The 25,214-nt window shown below is 33.0% G+C and overlaps 1 protein-coding gene and 3 pseudogenes across 2 annotated transcripts; all 4 read left to right on the forward strand.

Moving 5' to 3' along the window:
* Nucleotides 1–1,398: 1,398 nt before the first annotated feature.
* On the forward strand, nucleotides 1,399–2,794 carry LOC125846373 (acetyl-CoA-benzylalcohol acetyltransferase-like; annotated as a pseudogene).
* A 9,972-nt stretch (nucleotides 2,795–12,766) lies between these two features.
* On the forward strand, nucleotides 12,767–14,050 carry LOC125849357 (acetyl-CoA-benzylalcohol acetyltransferase-like; annotated as a pseudogene).
* A 3,366-nt stretch (nucleotides 14,051–17,416) lies between these two features.
* Nucleotides 17,417–18,683, forward strand: LOC125853326 (acetyl-CoA-benzylalcohol acetyltransferase-like; annotated as a pseudogene).
* Nucleotides 18,684–19,019: 336 nt separating this feature from the next.
* On the forward strand, nucleotides 19,020–24,293 carry LOC125853710 (uncharacterized). Of its 2 annotated transcripts, XR_007445206.1 has the most exons (8): nucleotides 19,020–19,343; nucleotides 20,123–20,234; nucleotides 21,130–21,291; nucleotides 22,260–22,306; nucleotides 23,015–23,132; nucleotides 23,609–23,672; nucleotides 23,745–23,927; nucleotides 23,996–24,197. XR_007445206.1 is itself a non-coding variant. In XM_049533442.1 (7 exons), the coding sequence occupies exons 1-7, from the start codon at nucleotides 19,146–19,148 to the stop codon at nucleotides 23,797–23,799; spliced, it is 756 nt and encodes a 251-aa protein (XP_049389399.1). In that variant the 5' UTR covers nucleotides 19,020–19,145; the 3' UTR covers nucleotides 23,800–24,293. The 2 variants fall into 2 exon arrangements, 1 of the variants encoding a protein (XP_049389399.1); XM_049533442.1 differs by having other exon boundaries at nucleotides 23,745–24,293.
* Nucleotides 24,294–25,214: the final 921 nt, after the last annotated feature.

Below are 25,214 nucleotides of genomic sequence, written 5' to 3' on the forward strand. Positions count from 1 at the left end.
TCTGTAATTATAAACTTTTAAGGGATAAATTGTAATTTTACCTTAAAAGTATGTGATTTCTGTAATTTGCCCATAAACAAAAGAAAAAAGACCTGTCAAGTGCCAAGTACTATTCCCTCAAGTAATGTTTAATGATCTCTTAATTTAATGTCATGTGGATCATAAAAAATAATATATAGTTGAGATCTATTGCAAATCTTGCACTTAAAAGAAAAGTCAAAATAATAAAAGTAAAGCTTTTTGCATCCATTCAAATAATTGATTATTTTAGATTTACACCAAATATCACCCTACGCCAAAAATAATAAAAATAAAGCTAACTCTATCCATTTAAGTTGAGCTCTTTTTTTAAGAAATAAATAAGAAACAATTAAGATAAAATTATAAAAGTCACATTCTTATTAAAACTCTAAATTAGTTGAAATATATTTTATATTTCTTTTTCTCTTTTTGCAAATTTTAAAAAAATTGTATCTAAATTATGACTCTTTTTAAAACTATTTTTAAATCAAAATATTGAAGAATTGAAATATACCTCAATGATATACCATGACACCATGTAGATATACCGAAATGGTATTATGGATGATTAAGTAATCTATCGAAAGACTGAAGCAAATCTCAATGAAAACATTGTTCAATTACTCATTGAAATCACCAGTGTATATTATATTTTGATGGTATCAAGGAGAAAGAAAGAAATCCTTCAATGAAAACATTGTTCAGTTATTATTCTTTGATACCATCAGATTATATTCATATACTGTAATATACTGTGATAGCATTAGAGGATAAAAAAGGGGTGGATTCTGACGTCAGCGCGCAAATAAAAATAGACATATGCCGTTTTAAAATAAAAAGAGAATATGAAAATAATGAGACATTTAAGAGTAAATATTTTACTTTTTTGGAGTATAAATGTTCTTTTCTCGTCATTTTCAATAATTATTGATAAATCATGAAACAGAAGAGTTAGAAATAGTATTTTGATAGATAAATTAAAGATTATTTAATTTAGATATAGAGAATTATATTAATTAGAAGCAGGATATGAGATGTGTTGCAGAATATGAAGAGTTGTGATTGTGCATAATCAAAAGAGAATAATATTGTGTCAGATTTTTAGAGTTAAAGAATGCAATCGTATTTGATACGATGAAGAAAGTGGAAGACATGATAATTGAATCCCCTAAATTGTTTAATCCAATTTTCATGCCATGTTTATTAATTTATTTCTTTATTAAATAAACTAAGGCTTATGGGCAGTCTGTAGAGTTGAAACTATATATATATATATACGCAAAAGAAAGAGAGAAGTTATATATTAAGAAAAGAAGCAAAAGTAATACTCAAATTACTTTCTCTTTTGTTTATTAAGTCATCCATCCACCAAATAAAATGTTAGACGATATTGAAATTAAGTCAAGGAAAATGTTGAAACCCTCAGCTTCTACCTCGGATAATCTTCGGATATTGAAGCTTTCCTTGTTCGATCAGCTGGCTCCTCGTTCATATGTACCAATCCTCTTCAACTACTTGCCGAGCAGCACTTCGTCATATGATAAGCTTGAAAAATCATTGGCGGAGACGCTAACCAAGTTTTACCCTTTTGCTGGAAGATTTGGTAAAGATGATCCATTCTCAATCGATTGCAATGATGAAGGTGTTGAGTATGTTCAAACCAAAGTCAATGCAGACGATCTTCCTGAATTTCTCCATCGTCAAGCCAATGATATTATTGAGTCGTCTTTGCTTCATCTTCTTCCTGTAATGGTTCATATGCCATCAAGTCCATTACTTGCTGTCCAAGTGATCATGTATTTAATAATGGAGGAATAGCTATAGGGATAAAAGTTTCGCACATCATAGCTGATGCTTTCACTATAGCAACATTTGTAAATGAATGGGCCTTATAACAGGGACCATCAGTACACAAGATACTACTAATAATAATTATCTCCCCAGTTTTGGTCAATTGTCATCGCTCTTTCCAGCAAGAGTGCTACAGTTGCCATCACCTCCCAACACTAGTACTGCTGACCCTGAGATTGTCACAAGGAGGTTTGTCTTTGATGCTTTGACAATAGAAAAACTCAGAAAAACAATCAAAGACGATTCAACTACTGATCATGACGACATGATCAAGCAGCCTTCTAGAGTGGTGGTCGTGATGTCCCTAATATGGAAGGTTCTTACACACATTTCTTCCGCCAAAAATGGAAATTCAAGGGACTCGTCTTTAGGATTTACTATTAATTTGAGGGGAAAACTGTCATGTGTACCGTCTTTAGAACATGCTCAAGGGAATTATGTAATGATAGGAATTGCTAATATGGAGGCAAGAAAGGATGAGGAGTTGAATGATTTTGTAAAGTTGGTAGGAAATACAATACGGGACACATGTGCGGCCATTGGTAAGGCGTCAAGCGTTGATGATATTTCCTCTTTAACTGTTAACAATCAAAAAAAAGCTGTAGAAAAACTTGTCCAAGGAGACAAGATGGACAATTATATCACCAATAGTTGGTGCAAATTGCCTTGGTATGAAGCTGACTTTGGTTGGGGAAAACCATTTTGGGTGAGCCCCGTTGGCTTCAATGCTATTGAAGGAGCTTTTCTGATGGACACAAAAGATGGTAATGGAATACAAGTAACGGTTTGTTTGAAGGAGAAAAACATGACTGAATTCGAGAAACATCTTGACATTTTGTCCTCCACTCCCATAGTTGGATAAAATGAAACTATAATATTTCTTGTTTTGCTTTACTTGTTGCTTCTTGTTTTCTTCATTCTTCGCAAACCTATGTTTGGCTATGAGATTAATTAGCCAACTGGTCGATATTCAATTATTCATAGTAACTCAATCTTTCTTGTCTACTTGGTCTTGTAAAATTACTCGATTATAATTGTGAAATCATCATTTTAACAATCGTAGTCAGTTCTTTTTAATTTTGAGGGCTACAGTATGTTAGATTACTTGAAATAAGATCATAAAGAATGAAATAAAATCAAACTGATCTTTAGAATATAATATAAAACGTCCTCGGATTCCCCTACCAACACCAAGTACAATCTAAATCTAAAGTAGAAAACAAGGTGTTAATTTTGAGTTCTGTATGCAGAATTCATGGCGGATATGTCCACCATTGATGAATTCCTTTTAAGCTATTAGAGAGAGGTTTAGAAAGAGAAGATAGATGAGAACTGTTTTATTGAATCTGAAAAATTGTATCGATTACAATTGATGCTTAGTACTTATAGGTCCAGCTAATCTTCTTCTAGAAGATTCTAATTTCATAACTAACTGTAACTAATTCTGTTAACCACATCACAATGACACTTGCAACAAAATACCAGAAATAAGAAACAGATTATTTCAATACACCCCCTCAAGCTGCAGGGTGGAAAACGTCTAGAACCCCAAGCTTGGACAGAAGGAAGTGATGTTGTGCTACAGCAAGACCTTTGGTAAGCAAGTCAGCCAATTGTAGAGTAGTTGACAGATGTGCAGGTTTAATCAGCCCTGCTTGAAACCTTTCCCTCACAAAATGGCAATCAATCTCAATGTGTTTTGTACGTTCATGAAACATAGGATTTGAAGCTATTTGTATTGCGGCTTTGTTGTCACAGAACAACTCTATAGGGGTAGGAACCTTGATTCCAATATCTTGCAGGAACCCAATCAACCAAATGACTTCAGACACAGCTGCAGCCATGCTTCTATATTCAGACTCTGCTGAGCTGCGACTAACCGTGTGTTGTTTCTTTGATTTCCAAGAGATCAATGAGCCTCCAAGTTGAATAACATACCCTGTCACAGATCTCCTAGTGTTGGGACAAGCTGCCCAATCCGAATCACAGTAGGCTCTCAACTTCAGTTCAGAACCTTTCTTCATGAAAACACCCAATCCAGGAGAGTGTTTGAGATACCTAACTACCCTGAGTGCTGCATCCCAATGAGACCTTTTTGGTTGTTGCATGAATTGACTTAGCAGTTGCACAGCAAAACAAATATCAGGTCTGGTTATAGTCAGGTAGATTAGCTTCCCAACTAGTCTTTGATAGGCAGAAATATCTTCCAATAAAGGGTCATTAGTCACATTGCCTAGATGATCATCATAGGCTACACTTGTGAGCTTGATATTGGTTTCCAATGGTGTGGAAGCTGGTTTGGCTCCACTCAGACCAACATCAGAAATGACTTCTAATGTATACTTCCTTTGATTGAGTAAGGCTCCATGCTTGGATCTCATGACTTCTATTCCTAGAAAATATGTGAGAGGTCCTAGGTCCTTGACTTTGAACTTGCTATGAAGATACTGTTTGGCTGCATAAATGAGATCTTGGTTGCTTCCAGTAATAAGAAGGTCATCTACATATATGAGAATAATCACAATATTTGATCCTTGCGTTTTGGTAAATAACGAATGATCATGGGAGCTTTGTTTGTAATTGTCAGCCAGGAGGGCTGATGTGAGCTTAATATTCCATTGACGTGAAGCCTGTTTAAGGCCATACAAAGACTTCAAGAGCTTGCACACTTTGGTATCCCCCTGTCTATGGAAACCCTGAGGCAGATCCATATAGACAACTTCATCCAAGTCTCCTTGAAGGAAAGCATTACTAACATCCATGTGAAACATATCCCATTCCTTAGATGCAGCAACACTGATAACAGACCTAACTGAAACCATTTTAGCCACTGGAGAAAAAGTCTCATGATAGTCTAATCCTTCTCTTTGAGTATATCCTTTAGCTACAAGTCGTGCTTTAAACTTGTCAACTTCACCATTAGCTTTGTATTTGATCTTATATACCCACTTAGCACCTATAGTCTTCTGACCAGGAGGTAAAGCAGTCAACTCCCAAGTATGATTAGCTTCTAGAGCATCTATCTCCTGTTGCATTGCATGAATCCATCTAGGATCTTGAGAAGCCATTTTGAAGGAGGTTGGTTCAGTAAGAATGGACACATTTGCCAAATACATCTGATAAGCTGGGGACAAATGATCATAAGAAACATATTGAGAGATAGGGTAGGAACAGCTCCCTTTAGGCTGAATAGCAGAAACATAATCACGAAGCCATATTGGAGGCCTGGTTGCCCTGCATGGTCCTCCTCTAGTTGATACAGAAGTGCCGGATGCTATTGTCATTAACTCCACCTCTGCTACTTCTGATACCATGTTAATTTTGAGTTCTGTATGCAGAATTTATGGCGGATATATCCACCATTGATGAATTCCTTTTAAGCTATTAGAGAGAGGTTTAGAAAGAGAAGATAGATGAGAACTGTTTTATTGAATCTGAAAAATTGTATCGATTACAATTGATGCTTAGTACTTATAGGTCCAGCTAATCTTCTTCTAGAAGATTCTAATTTCATAACTAATTGTAACTAATTCTGTTAACCACATCACAATGACACTTGCAACAAAATACCAGAAATAAGAAACAGATTATTTCAATACAAGGATTGTTCAACATAAAAAAGGACTCATACTTGACATTAGTTAGTTACTATTATTATTGACTAGTAGATTTTTATAAAATTATGTGTATTTAATAATTTATAATCGCAAATATTTACTTATAAAATAAAATAAAGATATTCGTTTTTATCAATGTTGTGATTTAAAATATTTTGATAACTGATTTATCAACTATGATTTGCTCATTTGACAAGACTAGTTTCTGAACACGTGCGGAATTTTTATAGATATGCTATTAGAATGACTAAAATTCTATGGGAATTTGTATGTAATGAGTAACAAAATGCAACAATTACAAAGAATTCTTCAATAATATGACCAAACAACACAAAATGAAGGGTGTATTCAATAATAATATAGGCGAAAAAATAAATAAAAAGTAAAGTACATAATTTTCTGAGTTCTTATCGACTCCTTCTCCCATATCCTATCAAAATTCAAGAGTCTTCTTCATCTACTTTAGCTATAAATAAAAATGATAGCTTTGATAGGGCTTTCATGAAATAAAAAGTTGAATTTATATACATAGATAGAAATGAAGGAATACCAAAAGAAATGTTAAAGGTTTAGATTAAATATTTAGAGGTTATAAATATGAAAAAATGAGAGTTATGAATATTAAGAGTATAAAAATTGAATAGGTAATTAGAGTAGTATTTATTTTCTTGATTTTACATTACTTGACACGTGGCATTGAGATTTTCTGCACGAATTTCCTCGTCAAGTCTCAGCACTAAATTCTGCAATATAGAGATGACTAAGAAAATAAAGAGTACTTTATAAGATAGTCACACATTTCATTAGTATGTTATAAAGCGGCAAAGATCCTGAGTTTGAATCTCATATCTATCCATTATAAAATAAAACAGTACTTAGCTCATGGAAAAGAAATAAGGCAGACCCCAGCAGTTAACAACAGATAATTTCGATCAAACTTGTAGTAGCTATTATTGTTTCTTCGGAGCCTCAAACTTTCATGGTTCGATCAGGTGGCCAATCGTTTGTACGTACCAATACTCCTCCACTAGTTGCCAATCATTAGTAGCGAAACATCATGTGATAAGCTTGAAAAATCTTTGGTGGAGACACTAAACAAGTTTTACCCTTTAGCTGGAAGATTTAGAGAAGATGAACTCTCATTCCACTGAAATGATGAAAGTGTTGAGTATATTGAAACCAAAGTCAATGCGGATCTTGCTGAATTATGAGGACCCAACAAGATTAATATTGAGTTTTTGGATGATCTTCTTCCTAAAATGAAACATCGGCCATCAAGTCCATTACTTGGTGTCCAAGTGAACTTATCCAATTGTGGAGGACTAGTCATAGTCCAAAAACCTTCAGCTTTCAAATGTGTTCTCATTCTTATCTTTCAATATTCAAAATCAGTTTCATCAAAAAATGGAGTAAGAACAACTGAAGAATCAGCACATTCATTTGTTTTGAATGCCATATTTTTTTCTCCACCTAATTACCCCAGATTAAGAACGACAACCTGCTCTTGATACCAATTTATAGGGAATATAGAAGGAGAATACTTTCTTTAGAAAATGCTCGAGTTTTATATAGGCTAATTAAGTCTACTTGAGATGATTACAATCATCAACTACATCTCTATTTATACTACTAATAATGTAAATCAAAGATCTTGCACAAATAATAACTAGATACATGTATCACAATTTACTAGATACATTTATTACGAAATTCTAAAAGACTTCTTGAATCAAGGGATTGTATCTCATTAGAGTTTCATATCAAATATGACTTAATTTTTCATAACTTATACAAATCAAATGTATCATGAAATCGTATACAGACAGGATAAGCATATAAAAATTCAAGATTTATACGGGTAGAAATTTTTTCTAAATTATTTATTTGTATAAATAACTTAGCTACATGTATTGACAATGCTATTCATTTAGTTCTTTACTATTCTATTATTATTTTTTGGTTATGAAGCATAGTTAATATATTTATCTCATTTCAATATAAAGAAATTATGATGATTAGAGGCTTCATTTTTATTATGCTTGTAAAAAAATTTAAAACTTAAAAATATTAATTCTATAATGTCATTTTCTCTGATATGTAACAATCAATTTTTGTCACTATTCTTTTTATTTGAAATGTATTTATAATTTTTTTATAGTCACTAGTTATTTTATTTTTTAGTTCATTTTTGCATTTTTTCACTCTTGATTTTCACATTCATTTATTTATTTTTAGAAATAAAATCAATGCATCATTATTAATGCATTTAGTGTCTAACACAATTCAAAACTAGTGTCTTTTCATCTTACTTGCAATTTCTACTCTAAAATATTATTTATCACTTTTGTATGTTTCATTTTCATAATATTTATAAATATTTAATTAATGTTAAAAAAAAATATAATAGACAAATGGAATAATAAAGACACAATACTTCAATTTTATTTACAAAATCAAAATTTGTTTAGAGAATCAATACTTCTATAAAAGATAGAGGTAACGAAAACATAAGAAATATTTAAAACAATACAATATATTGCTATTTTAAAATATTATCTTTTGTTCAATTTACTTCACGACAATAAATGTTTTATTCTACTATATACATATGAATAGTTTGCACACAAGAAATGCCCTTTTTATATCTATTTTTTGTCTATATATCTAATACTAATCTGAATATAGATATTTCTTATAGCCGCGCGAAGCGCGGTCAATTTGACTAGTATAGAAGATTTACTAAATTGAGTGTTTTAAGAAGAATAAGAACGATCCTTAAGAAAAATCGCAACTCTTTGGAAAAGTCTCAATCTTTTTCTAGTCTACAACGAGTAGCTAGTATGAAAAGGTATGTGAAAATATGTTTCTATGTCATATAATATAATATAAATAAATAAAATGTAAAATATAAAAGATATACTAAATTATATGTTTTAAATATAAATATATAAAATTTAAAATATAGAAGATATACTAAATTGGGTATTTTTAAGAAGAAGAAGAATAGGAAACTTAGAAAAAAATAGTTTAAAAATGTGAAGAAACTCCTTTATTTAGGGTTGTTCATGGTTATGGTTTAAAAACCAAACTGCAATCCGAACCAAACCGAAAATTGATATTTGGTTTGGTTTGGTTTTAAATTTTGAAAACCGATACTATTTGGTTTGTTTTGATTTTACTAAAAAACAACCACAAAAATAACCAAACCGAACCAAGAAATTAGATATATAAATTTTATAATTATTTATATATTATTCATAAATTAATATTTTGTTAAATTTTAATCAACTTAGGCTTTCAGCTTTACCATTTTCTCAAGCCCAACACTTAAATTTTAGACAAACTATTACAACCCTAAGTCCAAGTCCATCAAAATCCATTATGTTAGTATTTACCTACTCTACCCCACATAAGATAGTCTCACTTTCTCTTAATTGAATCACTTTGTTCATGTAATAATAACACTAGCATTGCTTAATTGAGCCCACAGTAGCTAATAGCTTTCCTGTGAATTGTTCATGTACTACGTCTATCGAGACGTATACGTATGTCTTCAAAAAAATTATTACTTTCAAATCGAAAAAATCAGAAAATCGAACCAAATCGACAATAACCAAATCGATGGTTATCTTTTTCATTCGGTTTGATTTAGTTTTAGAAATTTAAAAACCGACTAGATTGGTTTGATTTTGATTCTAGCCAATAACCAATCCAAACCGAACCACGAACATCCCTACCTCTATTTATTGTCAACAAAGGCTAGTACAAAAAAATATTTATTGTATCTTATTAAAAAAAGTCTCAACATTTCAAAATATTTACAACCCTTTGAAAAAGTCACTTTATGAAAAAATATGACCCTTCAAAAAAAGTTGTAGCTTTATGAAAAAATATGACCCTTCAAAAAAGTAATACTAAGGGTAATCTGAAAAATAAATAAACTCTCTTTATTTGTTAAAATGAACAAGTAAAATAAAATTATTTTTAATATAGAATAAAGTAAAATGAAACAGGCGGATCAATAATTTGTCTCATGAGTTTGGGTAAATATGAAACAAAAAGATTAGGGTTTGATTGAAGAGAAACTAATGTAGACCACATATTTTTGTAGCAGTTTGGCTTATTTATTAGTGAAAATTTCATAAATAATAAAGAGATTAAATTTAATAATCTTCCTTAGTTATAGTTTGTATAATTATGCTTTATGGCTATAGTTTCATTTACTATAGATATTTTTATTTGTATATTTCGCTTGCATTTAATATCATATACAATTCGTTTTGTTCTCAATTTTTTTTAATGAAAATGGGTGGTAATTTCGGTTGGAAAAAAGGAAAATAATCTCATAATTACAAAATTGCATCTCATAAGAATTTCATACGAAATATGACTATAATTTTTTATAACTTATATACATTAAATGTATCAACAAATCATATAAAAAAACATATATAAATTCTAAATTTATACGGATAGAAATTTTCCATATTTATTGTAAGAAGGACCTGTTGGAATTTGCTAACTTTGACTTAATTGATTAGGGGTTTGGTGGCCTAGTGAGTAGAGGGGACAAAGTAGGTATTGTCATTATCTCACCATTATTCTTTTAATTTAATTTAAAGATAACACATAAAAATCTCCATGCATTATAGTTAAATTATTAATTACAACTTAAATTATACAAGAATTTTATTATTTTTCGAACTTGATTGTTAAAGTCTCACTGTTGTTTTAAAAATATATATATTTAACCTATTGTACCTTTCGTATTTGTTGGGTGATATTATTTTTAAAAAATAAAAATAAATTATAGACAACTCTTAAATTTTGGATGACTATTTAAGGAATTAATTCCACCATTCAAAAATTCATTTATAGTTTGAAGTAAATTCTAGAAACCAGCAAATCCTACTCCAAAAAGTTTTATAGCTCTGGAACTTAATTATTACTAAGTTATGACATTTAAATCCTTCTCAACTTTTCAGCCGATTCATGTAGAAGAAAATGTTGCATATGAAGGCGCTGGAATTAATTGTCACATGTAGGGGTGGCAAAATAGACTAAATCTATATATTGTTGTAAGTTTGATTAATCCATTTTAAAATGGATTTGGTTATTTGATTAAAAATGAATGAAATATGAATCAATTCATGTTACCTATCATCTAACATAAACATTTTTTTTAATTAGGGTATTATTTTTAATAAGCATTTAAATTCTTCAAAATAATAGGGTCTACATGCATGATCATTTCCCAATCCATTATTTAGCTCATTCCAGTTCTAATCAATTTTAACCTCATCCATTTACTAACTCGTCTCATTTTAATCCAATCCCTAGCAGTTATGTTTTTGGAAAAAGTTTTTCATGAGAAATAAATAACTTCCTCAATTTATTTTTCAATATTTGATAGATGAGTAAAGACTAATTTTCCGTTTTTAGTTAGTGAGTGAATTTTCTCTCTGAATAGTTTTGGTTACGAGGAGTAGGGTTGTTCATGGTTATGGTTAAAAAATCAAATCGAATCGCAATTCGAATCAAACCGATTTAAAAAATCGATATTTGGTTTGATTTGGTTAGGTTTGGTTTTACATTTTGAAAAACCGATACTATTTGGTTTGGTTTTACTAAAAAATAACTGCAAAAATAACCAAACCGAACCGATAAATTAGATATATAAATTTTATAATTATTTATATATTATTCATAAATAAAATGTAAATATTTTGTTAAATTTTAAGTAACTTAAGTCTTTAACTTTACCATCATCTCAAGCCCAACACGTAAATTTTTGCCCATCTATAACAATCATAAGTCCAACTCCATCAAAATTCATTACTTTAGTATTTACCTACCATACCTTTCATAAAATAGTTACACCATCTCTTAATTGAATCACTTTGTTAGTGTAATGATAACTTTAATACTGTTTAATTGCTTAATTGAACCAGCTATATCTTTTCAATGGATTGTTCATGTACTAGGTGTTTGTGTCTATCAAGATGCGTATGTCCTCAAAAAATTATTACTTTCAAACTGAAAAAACCAGAAAAACTGAACTAAACCGATGGTTATTTTTTTCGTTTGATTTGAGTTGGTTTTAGAAATTTAAAACACCGACTAGATTGGTTTGATTTTGGTTTTAACCAATAACCGATCCAAATCGAACCACGAACACCCCTAAGGAGAAATAAATTTATAAACTCTTGAAAATATTGTTTTTAATTTTAGATTTCTAGTTTATAAAGTATTTCCCGATGTTTGGTGCCAAAATTGACAACCACCCTTTGCCAAGAAAATGTAAAAGGTATGTGTAGTGAGGATGACCATAACTTTATAGCGACATTTGATTGATATGATTTAAAATATATCATAAATATTTATTTAACTCTAAGTTATTTTATTAAAAATATATTTTAAAACTAAATTAACATTTTATTCATCTAAAATAAATCAGGGATAGAACACTTTTTAATTGAGGGGGTTGAGAATAACTCAAACAAATTTTGAGACCTCTAGCATTTAACATCAATTATTAAGAAACAAATTGTGATTAATTTGAAAATCTGAAATATACGGAGAATTTATATAAAAGGAATTATATATGGTTATTTACATAGTTTTGGCTAAATCTCAAAATCTTCAAATATTAGGATTTCTGCATAAATAGTAGAACTAGATAAGAAAACAATTTATTTTAAATATAAGTATAAGTAGATGTTAGAATAGTATAAGTATAAATATGATATGATATGTATTTAATTAATTAGCTTAAAGTTCAAAAATATGATGATGAAAAATATATATAAGGAAAAATTACATAACTACAAAACTTAAGATATCATGATAATGTCTAAAAACTCTATCATTTAAAAAAATTACAAAAATAATTTCCTATGCATACATCGCTATCCCCTATGGGATACATCTCTATTCCCTTTCGGATACATTTCTCTCATTAAATAATGTATCAGACAATCAAGAAATGTATACGAGAACAATGAAAAATCCATTTTTTTTATAATTAGAAAAACTTTTGGAAAAAGATGTAATTAGCCGCCAAATATACCTTTATTACTCCGTATATATACACTATAAACATAGCTAGGTTATGGTTCTTTCCAAACAAAGCACTTTACGAATAGTGGCCTGCGTAATGTAAGATTGATGCTGTGCCAATATATATATATATATATAAGAGAGAAGAATGAATATTGATTTATTCAGATACAAAAACTTTATTCATCACAAGAAAAAAAAGGAAGGTGAATTGTGATATGGGGAAGTTAGATATTGAAATTCAGTCCAGGAAAATGTCGAAACCCTCAGCTTCTACCCCGGATAATCTTCGGAGACTGAAGCTTTCTTTGTTCGATCAGCTGGCTCATCGTACATATGTACCAATCCTCTTCAACTACTTGCTTAAGCAGCAGTGATCATGAAAGAATATGCTTGAAAAATCATTGGCGGAGACACTTACCAAGTTTGCTGGAAGATTTGGAAATGATGATCCATTAATCTCAATCGACTTCAATGATGAAGGTGTTGAGTATGTTCAAACCAAAGTCAACGCAGATGATCTTCCTGAATATTGAGTCGTCTTTGCTTGATCTTATTCTTCCTGTAATGATTCATATGCCATCAAGTCCATTACTTGGTGTCCAAGTGATCATGTATTTAATAATGGAGGAATAACTATAGGGAGAAAAGTTTCGCACATCATAGCAACATTTGTAAATGAATGGGCCTTATAACAGGGACCATCAGTACACAAGATACTAATAATAATAATTATCTCCCCAGTTTTTGTCATCGCTCTTTCCAGCAACAGTGCTACAATTGCCATCACCTCCCAATATTGGCCCTAATTATTATATATAAGACGATTGTCACAAGGAGGTTTGTCTTTGATGTTTTGGCAATAGAAAACCTCAGAAAAACAATCAAAGATGATTCAACTACTGATCATGACGACATGATCAAGCAGCCTTCTAGAGTGGTGGTCGTTATGTCCCTATTATGCACGCATTTCTTCCGCCAAAAATGGAAATTCAAGGGACTCGTCTTTAACATTTGCTATTAATTTGAGGGGAAAACTGTCAGAACATGCTTTAGGGAATTATGTAATGTATGGAATTGCTAATACGGAGGCAAGAAAGGATGAGTTGAATGGTTTTGTAAAGTCTGTAGGAAATACAATACGGGACACATGTGTAGCCATTGGTAAGGCGTCAAGCGTTGATGACATTTCCTCTTTAGCTGTTAACAATCTGACAAAAGGTCCAGAAAAACTTCTCCAAGGAGACAAGATGGACTTTTATGGCAGCACTAGTTGGTGCAAATTTCCTTGGTATGAAGCTGACTTTGGTTGGGGAAAACCATTCTGGGTGAGCCCTGTTAGCTTAATTGGTGCTTTTGAAGTAACTATTCTGATGGACACAAAAGATGGTGATGGAATACAAATAATAGTTAGTTTGAAGGAGAATGACATGACTGAATTCGAGAGAGACCCTTACATTATGTCCTCCACTTCCAAACTAGCATTCCATTCCTTTGGATAAAATGAAACTACATTATGTTATATTTCTTGTTTTGCTTTGCTTGCTGCTTCTTCTTTTCTTCATTCATCTTAAACCAATCTTTAGCTATTAGATTATTTAAGCCAGTCCACATACCCATATCATCTTCGGAGCCTCAAACTTTCATTGTTTGATCAGAATGCTCCTCCTATGTATATATGTACCAATATTGTTCCATTACTTGCCAAGCAACGAATTCGAAGGAATTACTCAAAGATATCTTTGGCGGAGACCTTAACTTAACCAAGTTTAACCCACTAGCAGTGAGATTTTACTCATTTTAAACTTGTTTTTTCTACTCTCATTAGAAAAAAATTATTTTCCACATTTTTAAAGAAATTATTAAACACGGAAAAATTGAAAGACATTTTTGTGGAATTAATATCCTCCTTACCTAACGCACCCTACATCTTGCAAGTAGCTATTGCTTAATTATTGTTAATTTCCACGTAACATCCAATGACATTCCACGCACGTTTGATTTTCTGTCAGGTCAATTTATATCATACATAAGACATATTTGAAAATTGAACCTATTATTTATTACTTATGTCACGCCCCGAGCTACCCCGAGACGCGGACACGGGACCTAGGACCACAAGTGATCCCAAGCTAACCCTGTTGGCATGATCATGAACATACTAAAGATAATAAACTGATGCAAAAGCTAAATCATAAAGTAAGTCTGAAATGATGGGGAATACCCATATACTATAACTGAGATGAATGAAAACTGATGAGTTTAATACAAAAAAAGATATTAACTCAATACTAAGCTGAATCTAACTATGTCTGAAATAAGCATCTAAACTAACTAGAAATGTTGGGACATGCCCCAACTAGATCTAGCAAAACTGAAACTAAAGGACTAAAAATAATGAAAAGAAACTCATGACTATTGTCCTAGGAAAATAAGGACTCACCACTGATTCTGCTGAACTGGAGATCGGGAACCGATCTAACCGTGATCTGGATGCTGAGAACCTGAACCTACATCACGAGAAGATGTAGCGCACGTATGCGTCAGTACTTGAGAGGTACCGAGCATGCAGGATAGAGTAAAGCTGAAATAACATATAACTGAACAAAGCAATAAAGCAATGAAATAATCTGAACATGATATAGATACTGAATACTGAGTTAACTAAATGCATTGACCAATTATAACATGCTGAGACTAAATACTGATTATACTAATACATGGTCAATGCAATAAAATCTGACTGAACTGTGGGAGCTACTAATAACCGACATAAAACCATATGAGCTAAATGTGGAGTTCGATGTATACACCCCATCGAGAGGACCCAATATACCCGGCCAAAGGTGTAAAGGCATGTTGGCGTGATCACTAACTGATATTGCCCACAGAGGGGACTTACACCTACGTGGCTCGTAGTTCTGGGACTATATGGGTACGTTGAACCCTAGTCCAGCTCGGTATTATGCTACTCCCAATAGATTAAGTGATTAACACATTATGACTGAATTTCTGTAATACTGGATAGCTCAAAACTGAACATGTAAAACTGAGAATGCAACAATTAATCTGATAATGATGCATTCATAAACTGAGGCATGTATCAGTGAATACTGAAATATCTGACATAACATGTGTAATTCAAGAACTAAAGAAATACATAACTAGGGTTCTAAAATTCATGCAATAAACTGAGAAATAACATGATAATCTAATTTGGAACATTTAAATAACTAATTCATGATGATCTATTGAAATTCTAGAAACCCTAGGTCTGTTCATAATCATGGAATCAAGAATCTGACTGAATTATAGGGACCTAATGGGAGAAAGGAACCCACTAGTGAAATCCCACATACCTGGTGACAAATTTCACAGAGAAATCCTTTGATTTCTAGGCTAGAACTGAAGAAAACTTGTTGCGTTCTTGAAGTTAGGGTTGGTCGCCTTTTTCTCTTCTTACGCTTCTAATTTTCTAAGTTATGAAGAATGATTTGACTTAGGTAAGTTGTAGTTATGTTTCTAGGCTTAAACTGACTAAAACCTCATGATTTAGGGTCTAAACGACGTATCTTAGGGGTCCAACGAAATAGGAAAAGACCAAAAGACCCCTGACTTAACTGCTGTCGGAGTGACCGACGGATTGGACCTACGGGCCGTAGTTCAATCTACGGTCCGTAGATTGGGGTCGTCGATCAACTCTGCTTGACAGGGATTCACTAAAACAAGCATAACTTTTTACTCGAAGGTCGGATTTTAGCAAACTCGGTGGTGTTGGAAAAATGATTCAATTATCTATCATATCATAGGTCATGGGACACCTAATTAATTTTGTGCAAAGAGTTATGACTATTTGAAGTTGACCCAATCAACAATTTCCCCTGACTAGCTGTTGACCCTCATTTGCAGTCAGACCTACGGATCGTGCATTGAACGACGGTCCGTGCTAGTCGACCATAGTTCGTGTCAGAGGCTAGGTAAAGGAGTCTTGATCCACGGACCGTGGTCTGACCTACGGACCGTGGGTCGAGACTTTGCCGATTTTCTGAGTTGGGTTTTGGAAGGGGTTGCAGTTGTGAACCACGGACCACCAGCACGGGTCGTGGTCTGACCTACGGTCCGTGGATGTGAACCGTGGGTTACACCTGCAATTTCTCAAAATCTACATTTTGGTCTATCTAGGATATGGGATGTTACACCTTATAAGTGGATATTTTGAAGTGCAATATTAAAACTTGACCAATGGTGTGAAGAATATGGAAGAGGAAGAAGCTTGGGTTGTGAAAATAAAATAATAAATAGAGCTTCATGTAGGGTACTAGACTTTTCTAATTGGAGTAGGAAGAATAAGTTCATAACTGACAATTGTTCATTATTTCCTTTCCACTCACCCAACACCCTTAACCCCAACTCCTTGACCATCACACCCCGACCCCTCACTCTCCATTACCTCATTCTACCTTCATGCTGTTTTGGTTGTTTATTTATATGATATATAAATACTCTTGGGTAATACTTTTATGGTTACTATTCAAATATTAGAAATTAAGTAGTAATAAATCCATTTTTTTTTTGTAAGAAAACACACCCCAGAAAAGACCATATTCTGTTACGCGTGACTGACCGTTGAAAAGTCATGCATGGTTTCAAATAAACAAATTAGTTATTCATGCCTGTATATGACCCAATTACAGCACGTGCTTAAATTAAAATGTGGACTGAGGCCCCTAGCCTATAAACTCGAGCCAACTAACTCCCCTTAACAAACAATTTCAAATAAACAAAAAGAGAAAAGGAACCTTTGTGTCTATTTTTCACTTGCAAATATTTCTAGTTTCTCTTTTATTGTTGAATTTTTAAAAATCTAAATGGCCAAGTTAGATATTCAAATGCAGACAAGGAAAATGATAAAACCCTCAACCCCTACCCCGAATCATCTTCAGACCCTCAAACTTTCATTTTTCGATCAGGGGCTCCTCGTATGTATGTACCAATATTGTTCCATTACTTGCCAACTTGTGAAGAAATTACTGAAAAATGTGATAAGTTGCAAAAAACATTGGCGGAGACGTTAACCAAGTTTTACCCTCTAGCAGGGAGATTTAATGAAGATGAATTCTCAATTCACTACAATGATGAAGGTGTTGAGTATGTCCAAACCAAAGTCAACGCGGATGTTGCTGAATTTCTCCATCAAGGAACCAAGAATATTGAGCTTTTGGATGATCTTCTTCCTGAAATGGATCAGTCATCAAGTTCATTACTTGGTGTGCAAGTGAACCTATTCAATTGTGGAGGACTAGTCATAGCAATATATACAAATTTCACACATTCTAGCAGATGGTTTCACTTTAGGAACATTTATCAAGGAATGGGCACACACTACCCAAACAGGGACCATAAAAGATTGTCTTCCAAGTTTTGGTGATTTGTCGTCACTCTTTGAAGTGCTATCAGGACCTCAATTGAAGTGCTATCAGGACCTCAATTTTCAGCACCTTCTGGTCGAGACCCCAACATTGTGACGAAGAGGTTTGTGTTTGATGCTTTGACATAGCACAACTCAAGAACAGAATCAGTTCGAGTGCCACATTTACCAGACCTACTCGAGTGGTGGTCATCCTATCGTTAATATGGAAGGTTCTTACGAGAATTTCTACAGCCAAAACATGTGCATTCAAGGGACTCTCATTTATTATTTCCCGGGGGAAATCAAATTTACCATCTTTAGAGCATGCGATTGTAGTTGCTACAGTAGAGGCAAACCAGTCAAGGAAGGAGTTAAGTAACGTGGTAGGAAGTACAACAAGGGACATAGCTGCAGGCATTGGTAAGGCAAGCATCAATGATATAACCTCGATCTCTGTCCGCTACCTATATATGGCACAAAAGTTATAAGCAAATTTGGCCAGAAAGATGTAGACAATTATCCCAGCACGAGATTTCCTTGGTATGAAGCCGACTTTGGTTGGGAAAAGCCATGGTGGGTGAGCACGCAGTGTTAGCAAAAACTATGAAGGAATTAGTCTGATGGACACAAAAGATGGTGATGGAATAGAAGCATGGGTTGCTTTGAAGGAGAATGACATGATTGAATTCGAGAGAGACCCACCCCAACATTTTGTCCAACACTAATTTGAATATTCCTTTAGAGAACTGATACTTATATATTCCTTGGAGATACTGATTACTATATGAATTCTTTTATTTTTTTACATTTGAATGGTGGTTTAATTTCACCTTGAAAGAATTCTTTTGAAGAGAAATCAAAGCAAACAGTTTTCTTTTGTTGTGAGCCTGATGGAAATACGAAAGCCAAAATATATACATCCAAGACTGTTTTACACATTTAATTGTATAATTTATCTTTAAAATATATTGAATTTAATTATTTATTTTGAGCACAAAATAGGATGACCCAGTTTAAAACATCACCGTCTATGGCGGGTCAAGCCACGAAATTGTACAGTATACTACAACCTAATAGACTTTTGCTCTGAAGAAAACAACAAAATTTTTGCTTACATCTTTCTCTAGGCAAAGTTTGCTTTCTGTATCAGTGATATATCCCCTTTTTGCAGAGAGAAAAATTTGGAAATGGGGTTTGATGAAATGGAACCAATTTTTGGGCGAATAAATGCAGAGTGGTCAGCACCTCACAAAACCCCTTTAAAGCCTTTCCTCTTTCATGTCCACGGATTGCCAAGTGATCCCTCTACTCTCCATGTCTGCGCCACTGACTTCCATTCAAATACGTGGGACGCTTTGAAATCTGCGCAGGAGCTTGAAGATATGGTTTGCCTCCTATTCAACTTACTTTACTTCTTATTTTGGACTCTCAATTCTATGCAAAAGTTTTATTCTCTCATTTCAATTCTAGATTTTCTGCTCTAATTGCTAATGTGGATAGATTTAGGGAAGGCCAATCGGAGAATTTAAACACAAATTTAATTACTTTTTTAAAAAAATAAAATGAAGAGGGTTTAAGCTCAAATCCAGCAACTAGACTTGAAATATTGCATAATCTAACCAATTATCAAAAACAAAGTTTTTAGATGCTTGTACTGCTATTAGGATGAAACGTTTTACTTCTATATTTTCATTTCTTTTTTAAGAGGGATAGAGAGAGATAAAGTAAAAGAAACCTAACTGAACTTTCTCCTAACTTCATATTGAACTGAATGGTATTTGATAATTTCCATAAAATGCCTATAGTATGGCTTGCGACATATCGATTGATTCCTTCGAAACTGTTTGAAGCAGATATTACTAGTTGACGAAATTATGGACAGGACACATTTTACATATTCTTTAGATAACTGGAATAAAAGCTGTTTGGTAGAAAAGAGAATATAACATACATTCCACATGCTAATTATGAGTAATGAGTAATTAATTCTTGCATAGTTGTCTTTGTTTAGCCTATCTTTTTGGTGGTTTTATTTGTAATCATTGTTCTTTTGACATCTTTTTTTTTAATCTTTTTGTTTCTGGTTCATTCTTAAGAGGATCTAAGCCAAGTTTGGTTCTTATGTTTCAAATCATAGTCACTAGTTTCATATCATTCTATACAGAGGGACAGAACTGGTATAGGAGGCTCTTGGTCTGACTTTGTAGATTACCTTATAGCTGCCGTAAAGTCTGAAGATGTGAAGCTTGTTATGGATGGACAGTCAAAAGTTGGAGGTGATCTTTAATTTTATCCTCTTCAAATTTGTTCAGTGGTAAAATATGTATAGACAATATTTCCTTTTCTCTTTCCTCTTTTTAGCAAGAAGCATATGCCGTAGGTTTTTGATAAATGAGAAAGCATATCTCCAATAGAATTGATGTTTAATTTTGAAGACGTTCTGAAGGTTGAAACAATGGTGAACAAGTATGGGCTTAAGTCAGATCTCTAATGTAAACATACAGTTATTAGAAACTCCTCTATGTCTCTTTACATTATTCTCACACTTGTGATAGTTCATTTGTGCGTATCCTTTATATATTTTATATGAAATTCGTTGTTCTCTGACACCTTCTTGAGATTTTTTCTTGTCCCTCTTATCATATGTTTTCTTGAGTCATTGAATATCAGGTGAAGATATATTTTCCTCTGTTAATAAATTTTCATCGAACTTAGTTACCAAAAATATTGCTTCTGTCAGAGATCTATCAGACATAAATCTAAATCGGTTGTCCATAATCCTTAAAAACGACCCAAGTTTATGCTCATACAGTTTTGGATTCAATGCTGCGAATATTCCTTGAGTCACAAAATTTACCAATTCTCGCTGGAGTATTTTCATATTTCTTAGTGTTAGTGAAAACTTTCAAAGGGAGGCTAAATTTTATGATGCCAGGTCTAAACCAATATATGAAGTTATTTGTTAAGTCAGGTCCTTAAAACTATACAGATATATTATTGGTTTAGGTAATCTTCTTATCAAAACCCTCTTCATGTGCAATGACAATAATTAGCCTTCATCCTTTGTTTCTGTTGTTTCTCTTTTAGAATGAGTTTCTTAGTTGGAATTTTTGAATATTTGAGGTTTCGTATTGATTCCCCCCCCCCCCCCCCCCCCTCTCTTTCTTTCAGGCGCTGCACATGCAAAATTGGTTGCCCAGAAAGTCAAGGGGATGCCAAGAATCGCTATATCACTTAGTAAACTTGTGGATACTGCAGCAACTGAAGCAATGGCAAATCTTTCTTTGGAACTCTACACAACATTCACAAATGTACATCGTTTGCTTAAAGCTGGTCTGTACCCTGATCCGTGAGTGGTTTATGTTGTTAATTTAATTGATGAATACCTGTAATTAATTGGTTAAAGCTTATGGAAAGTATTTCCAACTGTTTTTGGTGTTATCAGTGGTGCCATTTCAAGATTAGACAGTCAGGCCCAATTGCTGCTTCTTCTTTAAGTTCTTCTAGAAAAGCTGCAGTAGCCCTTCTATATCTCTTTGTTTTTCCTTCTTCAGTCTTTGAAGGTGACTTTGCATGAGTTGGTGGAATTAACGTTCTAGTGATATTTCATTTGAGTTAATGTTAATTTTGTCAAGCTTGTACATTGGATATTGAAATTAGTTTGCGTGTAAAGTTTCTTTTACTTACTATACTCTCATATGTTAGTTAATTTATGTAATTTCGGTAAATTGTGCGCCTTAGTTTGAAGAAGCGCATGGTTCACTTTTCGCTTCACGCTTAGAACCCAAGAGTTCTGTCATGTTTTTGCACTTCTTGCTTTCTGAAAGAGTGATCTTAGATTGCTAACAAAAGGGCGATCAGGTTGTGTCATCAATTGTTACTCTGCCAAAAGTGTGAAATGTACGTATTGTTTTTAAAATAGTATCATTCCCACTTGTATACTCTGGTTGTCTTTTCTTTTCAGAACTACCACTCTAGCATGGGTACAACTTTCCAAGTCCCCTTTTTGCACCTCTAGCATAGGTCTAACATAAAAAAGTAAACATATTGCACACCTCTACATTCGTTCAATCTTAGAAACTTCATGTAAGAATTTACTAAAATGGTGCAGTTTGCACTATTTCCTCAACTTATTCATATGCTATCATGTCTATGCTCAACTTTTTCCTTATTCTGCCCTGTTTTGTGAACAAATCTCCAATAATTCTATATGTTCCTTTTGACTCTTGATGACCTCATGTGCCTAACGATACATTATCTTTCTGAGAGTGCATTTCATTTTCTTGCGGTTTTCTTTGCAGAGAAACAACGATGCTGTGAGTTGACAAATGTATTATCTGAAGAAAAGGTATTCTTTTTTCAATCAGCCTTAAACTTTTGTGAAATTTGACTTTGTCTATGCTAGTTGCTTCACAAATGAATAAATGCTTGTTTTCATTTTCCTTTGTTCCATCTCTTGCAATTTCATTTATTCATGGGGAACTTGAGGTTTTTGGTCTGTATTATACGATAATCTTTATCTTTTTGTCCCTCGCTATTTGACTGAACATGTTTATCCTTTTTTCTTAAAAATGAAATCGTGCTCACTATCCAATAGATGAAGGATGTTAGCTCCATTATAATTCTCTGTGTTGTCTTAACTCGACTTAGGAAAAAAAAAAACTGTTGCTCAATCCGTCTTGCTATACTTTGTAGCGCACCACACCCTCCCATCAAAAGCACAGAGACACGAGTAGTCTCCTTGCCCACCACCACAGTATTTACCAGGTCATAACCTGTCAAACTCTGGAACTTGAGAAAAAAGTAGTTGGTTGATGTGATGTTAGTGATTGAGAAGTGTGGGAGTTGGGTAGTTTAAAAAACTGCTTCCTATGTAGCCTTTTTTATTGTACAGATTTGTTGTACGTGGTAAAGCATTCAATAGTAGGAAATGCATGTTATTTTATGACAATCTCAGAAAGTAAAATCCACAACAAGAACTTGGGATGTAAAGAAGTGTTGCTAGACTGTAAGGAGTATGATTATGTTGTTTATAGTTGTTTTGTTTACTTGGCAGGAAAAGAATGAAACTGCGCAGAAGCAGCTCGATGCACTTCTGTACTCTAAAAGACAAAAGATTACTGTAAACACAGCCTCAGATACTGCAACCGTCAGTAGCTCACTAGAGTCTCCAGGTATAGTTAAAAATATATATCCATTTTGAAGCGGGAAGTTGAAATGAGGCCTGTACAGGATTGAATTTCGATTCTTCAACTATCGTTTGAACAAGTTTAGATTAGTGATCAAAGCCTTGGCTAGTTTATTAATGCGGAGAAAAGACAAAAAGAAACTTGATAGTGCAATTAATAAGTTTCCGAAAACTTCTGTATCAAAGGCTTTTTTTGATAATTTTCCTCCTCGGATGTATTTGCAGACTATACCTTTTGCCAATCCCAGACTTCCTGTATTGTCCTATTTTTTCTTCTCTATTAAGTATTCTATAGAGTACTTCTGTAGGAGAACAATTCACATCCTTTATGTGATGTCCACTGACATGTATAAATGGATTTTAATTTTACCATTAACAATCACTGTTGCTGCAGCTAATTGTCTACCTGTAGGTATTACTGCATTTAATCTGTTAATTCGTTCATCCTTTACCCAATTGCAGTTAAGCAAGCAGCCCAACTTCCCTCTACTAAGGTGATTAACCGTGTGGTACCAGCACATCGTAGGTAAGTTAATTCAACTTATCCTTGCATCGATATTAAAAGTGTTACTTCAATGAGTAGTTGCTCGGTTTACAGGGCCAGAGTCCGAGGTGTTCTTTTGCATGATACTGAAGAGGAGAGGCAAGATTAAGAAACTGTCATTTATCTCCGTGATTGATTGAAGCATTTACACAGGATCTCTTCTGTAAATACCGTATGATGGAAAATATGGCGTTAATTAATTGATGTGTAAAACAGTCTTTGTTGATGGTGACCAAGGTGAACTTCCTTCATCCAAGTTTTATCCACTTATCAAGGATCAAGGTTTTTCTCATTATTGATTGCAGTGACCATGGTGTTGAATGCTTGGAAACAAAAGTAGATGGAAAGCTAGCTGAGTTGTTTCAGCAAGGACTTGAATGTAAGAACGTAAATGTTTATTGCGAAGAAATTATCGAGAGTGTAACGGCCATTGGATTTAGGGCTCAAATTTGAAATTAGCGTTTGTTAATGAAATGTGAACAGAACTTCAATTTCAAATTCTCCAACAAAGTTTCAAATTTCAAGTAGTGATTTCAATTTTTTTTAAATATATAATTTGACTCATAAGTTTATTATTTGCAAATAAAGATCCATCATTTTAAATCTTGTAAAAAGAAAGAAAAAATTGTGTCAAAGTGAAGATTGTTGGTACTTTGTAAGGGGATTATATTAATGAACAATTAGTTACTAGCTTTATTTGACCTGTGAATCTTTTTACTAATTGGGCGCCTTTTAGTACTTTGTTTATTAATTGTGGTTCGTCCTTTTGGTAAGGTTGCATATGAGTCAAAGTAATTTTGATAGTTTTCACAAATTATGGAGAAAAAGATACCGCTTGAAAAATTCAAATTATATGTCCACATAAAATTTCTTCAACTTCAAATCAATCTAATTTCAAGACCTAAGCTATTGCAACTTAATTTGATTAATTAACGATATATAAGCAATTGCAAGTTGCTTTGTTTGATGAATTATCGATATATAAGCAATTGCAAGTTGCGTTTGACGGTAGTGGGGTGTTATTACCATCCTCTGAGCCGAGAAATCTAAGCCATATAATAGCATTATAACAACACTTGTTACTTTAAAAAAAAATTGTATTTTGCTGGAACGAGTCAGAGATCAAAATGTTGCTATCAGAAGTTCAAAATCATTTCTCCGTTGACCCCTCCTTTATCCCTTTGTTGTGAAATATGTGGAAATATAATACTCCTAATTAAATTAAGTAGTAAGTCTAATAAAAATCGTTACTATATGGATATGGATATAATGAATGATAATTGAGAGCAATAAACTAATGCTTACCAAAGTTTGCAAAATGCCGCCAGAAACGCCTAGTGTATGTATGTATTATTGGTTCAAAGTACACCTGCGTTGCCATCTTGTACCAATGTTTAATTAAAACGTGCGTTAAGCCCTCCTTAAAAAACAAACCACTCGAAATCAACAAAAAGAGAAAAAGTAACTCTTGCCATCATTTCCAAATACTACTACTTATTTCTTAATTCTCTGTTGTTTTTGGTA

The sequence above is a fragment of the Solanum stenotomum genome, chromosome 1, assembly GCF_019186545.1.
Source record: "Solanum stenotomum isolate F172 chromosome 1, ASM1918654v1, whole genome shotgun sequence".
Classification (NCBI taxonomy): domain Eukaryota; kingdom Viridiplantae; phylum Streptophyta; class Magnoliopsida; order Solanales; family Solanaceae; genus Solanum; species Solanum stenotomum.

Bases quoted from the DNA above. Each gene is read 5' to 3' on its own strand.
- LOC125853710 (XM_049533442.1), top strand. From the start codon at position 19,146: ATGGGGTTTGATGAAATGGAACCAATTTTTGGGCGAATAAATGCAGAG. The intron at 19,344-20,122 runs GTTTGCCTCCTA...CATTCTATACAG, and splicing joins CGCAGGAGCTTGAAGATATG to AGGGACAGAACTGGTATAGG. The intron at 22,307-23,014 runs GTATTCTTTTTT...TTTACTTGGCAG, and splicing joins ATGTATTATCTGAAGAAAAG to GAAAAGAATGAAACTGCGCA.